This window comes from Oryza sativa, chromosome 5, assembly GCF_034140825.1.
Source record: "Oryza sativa Japonica Group chromosome 5, ASM3414082v1".
NCBI lineage: Eukaryota > Viridiplantae > Streptophyta > Magnoliopsida > Poales > Poaceae > Oryza > Oryza sativa.
This window is the reverse complement of record NC_089039.1, coordinates 8,003,924-8,009,174: the sequence shown is the minus strand read 5'-3', so window position 1 is coordinate 8,009,174 and position 5,251 is coordinate 8,003,924. Positions and strand designations below refer to the sequence as shown.

General features: G+C 36.5%; 1 protein-coding gene across 1 annotated transcript; it reads left to right on the top strand.

Annotated features, from left to right (window-relative positions):
- Window positions 1–1,078: 1,078 nt before the first annotated feature.
- Window positions 1,079–4,766, top strand: LOC107276896 (L-type lectin-domain containing receptor kinase IX.2). Its single transcript, XM_015783374.3, has 4 exons — window positions 1,079–1,324; window positions 1,430–1,784; window positions 1,890–2,466; window positions 3,690–4,766. The coding sequence occupies exons 1-3, from the start codon at window positions 1,243–1,245 to the stop codon at window positions 2,443–2,445; spliced, it is 993 nt and encodes a 330-aa protein (XP_015638860.1). The 5' UTR covers window positions 1,079–1,242; the 3' UTR covers window positions 2,446–2,466; window positions 3,690–4,766.
- The last annotated feature ends 485 nt before the right edge of the window (window positions 4,767–5,251 follow it).

The following is a 5,251-nucleotide window of genomic DNA, read 5'->3' as shown; positions in this document are numbered from 1 at the left end:
TGCTACTCTTGTTCTTCTTGGTTGCAAAACAGTGTCACCTTCGATTGAAATGAGAGTTAGTTGGATGAGGATCCTCTGCAGTCGACTGCACCACGCCTTTATCACTGACATGTGGACAACAGCTCACATGTTAGTGACAAAGGCGCGGTAGACTCGATTGCAGATCAGGATCTCAATCTAAGTTTGGTTTAACTCGTATTGTGTAAGCATGGCATGCATATACGCACATGAGGTTCCATGCATAATCCAAAATCCATTCAAAATTTCAAAATAGGTAGGACGAAATTAATTCATGGTGGGTAGTTCACTTCTTCGACTATAATTCAACATCCTCATCACGTCTTTTTTATTTACTACTTCATCTATCTAAGTATAGCTACCTTTGTAGTTCAACTGGATGGAGGGAGTACTTGTCTAGATCAAGAAACTACATACTACCTCCGTTTTTTTAATGTTATTGATTTTTTTGACAAACGTTTGACTATTTATTTTGTTCAAGAAATTTTGTGCAAATATAAGATCTTTTAAGTCATGTTTAAAGAACATTTGAAGATAAATCAAATCACAATAAAATAAATAATAATTACATAATTTTTTTAATAAGATGAATGGTTAAACGTATTTTAAAAGGTCAATGATGTCATATATTAAAAAAACAGAAGGAGTATATAAATATGCCCAGCCTATACTAATTACACACTAAAAATTATACATGTAATTATATCAAAATAATAAAATCTAAATTAGTCCTGATGACGTGTATAAACCCGTGTTTTCTTATTTTCCTGACATTTATGAAGTGTATAGTTACCACAAGATTTCGATGAAAATCACATATAAATAGAACTTTAATTTATGGTCTCTATTGGTAGTAAAAATTATGGTCTCTCCTGGGAGTAAAAATTTTCTTTTTCTAATTTAATGGAATGTATCTATATATGCTATCATCTCAGCTACTGCTACTGATAGAACTTGCGGTAGAACTCATAAATCAATGGTGTAGTTCACTTCTACTAATGATTATACTGGTAAAGATACCCACTCATAACAAAACATTGTATTATTTTTAATTCATTTTGCACGTACTCTTAATTTACTAAAACTTTTTTTAGTTTTGTGCCTGCGGGTAACCAACAAGGTTCTGGCTTCAATACTAAAAGTTTTAGTACAAAGGTAGTAGCTGGATCTATCACTGCAGCAATAGCAGTGGTGGCTGGCGTGGTTGTCTTATTGGTTTGCTTTATGCGTAAGCGGGCCAGGTTCAACCACCACCGCCTCAATAGAAAAACAGAGATATTAATCGAGATGCCTATGGAAGAAGAAGGTAGGTGCTATCATTTCGTCGTTCTTACACTATGAATAGACTGTTAGTCCATTCAAATAAATCATTTATTGTCACAAACTCACAATGGAATTGTATTCGTATCAGTGCACAACACACGACGATTCTCATATGCACACTTGTTAGCTGCAACCGAGAACTTCTCGGACAGCCGTAAGATCGGTCAGGGTGCATTTGGTGCTGTCTACAAGGCTCAGCTAATGAATTGGACAACTCCCGTGGCTGTGAAAAGGATTATGAGGGTTGCAGATCATGAACGAGCGGCACGAGATTATGATAATGAGATCAAAGTGATCAGCAAACTGAGCCATCCCAATCTTGTTCCCTTTGTGGGTTCGTGTGATGAAAATGGGGAACTTCTCCTTGTCTACGAACTAATACACAATGGCACCCTTGATTATCATCTTCACTATGCAAATACAATACTAAGTTGGAGTAGAAGGTATGCAATATATGCCCCAAAACATGATCGATGGGACCACATGTCAACTGATATTATTTAATGTTGCAGCTGAATTAACTTTGATTTTCTATGTATTAATTGTAGGTATAAGATAGCACTTGGCATGGCCTCAGCTCTCAACTATATGCATGGGAATCATCCGCGCGTCCTGCACAGGGATATTAAGCCTGGCAACGTGATGCTAGATGAAGAATTCAATGCTAAAGTTGGTGACTTTGGGCTGGTGAGGCAAGTCCCCATTGACAAAACTTCTTGCCCAATGACCATATTTGGGTCTTCAAGATATATAGACCCTCAATATTGTAGCACAGGCTGTATCAGTCCGGCGTCTGATATTTACGGCTTCGGTGTGGTGCTTCTGGAGATTGCTTCCGGTGAAATACCTCAGTGTCTCAAGGGTAATGGTCTCGTTGAGAAGTTTAGGAGATTGTATTACAGCAATTCACTGCTTGATGCAGTCGATCGACGCCTAAACGGTGACTTTGATGAGGAGCAGATGAAACGTGTTATACTCATTGGGCTTCTCTGCGTCCAATTCGATCGTCACATGCGGCCATCAAGTAAGGAAGTTTTGGGCTATTTAGAAGGTCAGCTACCAGTGCCTCAACTACATATCAAAACATGCAAACAAGCAAAATAATGATCTTGCATCGCAAACAAGGTATGTCTTCTTTTTAGTGAGTAATCACAAGAAGCCATTTATTGTAGTACAAATATATATATGTAAAGTATCCCCACATCATGACCTAAATGAACAGGCGATGCATATATTGACAAAGCTCATATTGTCTATTGAAACCCTTTCTGTCTATTGAAACCCTTTCTTGACAGAAAGGGTGTGTCACAGAAAAACTCATCGATAATAGTATACTGATAGACACAACCTTTACTGACAGACAATCTAACCATGCTATTTTAGTTTTACCGACTACTTATATGTGGATTCTAGATGACTAGATCTACTTGTCTTAAAAGAATATGTACATGTTATACTCCCTCCATTCCAAATTGATCTACATATTTCATAGGTACACCAAGACCAAGAAAAGCTAATAACTCTCTCATACTATATTTACTCTAGCAGCAAACTAGATGCATGCACCATCCCCACTATCTCCTAGCCAATAGCAAATCAAGATATTGCATGTGGGTTATAAATACTTGTGTGCATGGATGCATGCATCAATGTCCATTTACTCCAATGCACAAATAACGAATAGACCTAATGAATGAACACAAATATGTAGATCATTTAGGAATAACCTCAAAAAACCTATATGTAGATCAATTTGGAATGGAGGGAGTATTAGACAATAAATAAGAGATAAATAAAAGAGTATCTAGAGTTTCAAGGAGGAATATTAAGAAGAATTATATTTACCCCATTACCCTAAAAAATTATATTTACCCCATAATAAGAAATGTTAGCTAGGTGACTATGCGAAATTTATTATGACTATGCGGAAAATAGAACAACTCATCAATTAATGGGTCGGCAGTTTAAAATAAATTAATCTATGAATCTATATAACCAATGTCTAATAAAAGTTTATCTCATACCACTCTTTTAAGCTATGTCGTTAGGTGCCAAAGGGCTCAATGCATATACTATTTTATTGTTATTAGTTAAGTGCCGGTGCATTATAATGGAAAAAAAACATCATAGCTCTCATGCCTCCTATATAAATAGATGCCACCGTCACATCTTTTCCCCTCTTTCCCTAGCCAAATCGCCACTACCATCTCCACCATGAGCCATCGCCGCCGCAACCGCTACTTAATCAACCAAAGATGCATTATTTCTATGTAAGATTATGTGCTATATATTATATATTTGAACAAACATTACTGCATCATGAGTTCTGTGTGCTCTCATTTGCATAGGTACTTACTTAGGTGAAGGGAAAGAGACCGAGCGTAAGAAATACATGGATGATCTAAGAAGTTGATTGGGAACAAAAACCAAAACATTTCTCAAGTCTACTCATATATCACTATGTCACTTTTGGTCCATAAAAGGCAAGAGAAAAAAGTTTTGCACATTTTGGATTCGGAATTGAGCGTCCTGACAGCATCAACTTCAAATGAAGGAAAAGAAGCTCCTGGCGAGTTTGAAGTTTGATCCACCACTATTGGATTGACACAAAATTATCGTTATAGCAAGTGAAGATACGAGATGGCACATCTACTGAGGAGGAGAAACTAATAATGTCATGCACCCGATAGGCAGAAAAGAAGCATCACATTCAAGTCGCTGATATGGAGCATTGTTCCTGTCTAGATTACAAGGTAATCAAATTTTTGGTGGATTTTGCTAGCATCAAACCCAGCATACCAAGAGGTTTCATCAGGAGATATAAAAATTTCGTTTTCAGTACAAGAGTTTCATATAGAAGATTCAGGATTTTATTCCCATGGCGAGTTTGAAGTTTGTGCACCAGGTTTCGCATCTCGGTTTGGTTCACACACCAATTGATACCATAGATTTAGGATTTATTGCCGATGGCAAATTTGAAATATGATCTACCTCTTCTGAATCAAGGGTGTTACAATTTTATAGTCCAAGTGACTAATTGGCGCACAATAGTTTGTCTGCATGAGGTTGTTTGGAGGATGAAGGTGCTTATGCTAAAAGGGAAATTCGTCTCAAGATGAAGATTATCAAACATGTTATCCGAATTTCAGCATGTAATATGTTTGTATTAGTTTTTAATTGGTTAGATTAGTATTCTAGTAGGACTTCTAGCCTTATCCTAGCTATTAGCCTTCTAGTCTTTTCTAGTAGGTGCGATAACCCAATGTATCTCTTACATTTGTAACCAAATCGTCTATACTGGTCATTGCTGGTTGGCATCCATAGTTTTTAATGTAAGAGTTTTTCACGTAAATATTCATGTCTCCGTTGTGCATTTTTTTTTACAGTGAGATCGTTCATTCAATCAAAACTATACATTAAAGCAGGCATTACATGTGTGATATTGTCATTCAGATCTTTCATTCAATCAAGTGTTAAACATTAGCTACTGCCTCATTTAGCTTATAGGTTCAACTTGGAAACTGTCAATTTAAACAGAAATACTATATCCTTTTTTTCTATTAACTCAAAATGGAACTCTCGCAAGTTCTAATTTTCTTCAATTGATTTCCCAGGTTAGGAGCCTTGCGTGCATGCACTTCGATCATCATGCACGGCTCCATTCTTTTCGATTAAAATACAAATACTACATCGATTTTCGTTAGCACACTTTTCAAACTGCTAAATAGTATGTATCGTTGTCGTAGGCTCTTCGGACCTCTCATTATATTTGAAGGATGAAGTGAATTATTCAAGTCATCAAACAAATATAATGAAATATCCGACTCCTAGAGAGAAGAATATTGAAGACCATTGTTGAGCCTTTAGCTTGTCAGTCAACTTTAGCCTGGGATGTGCCTGTCAAACCACT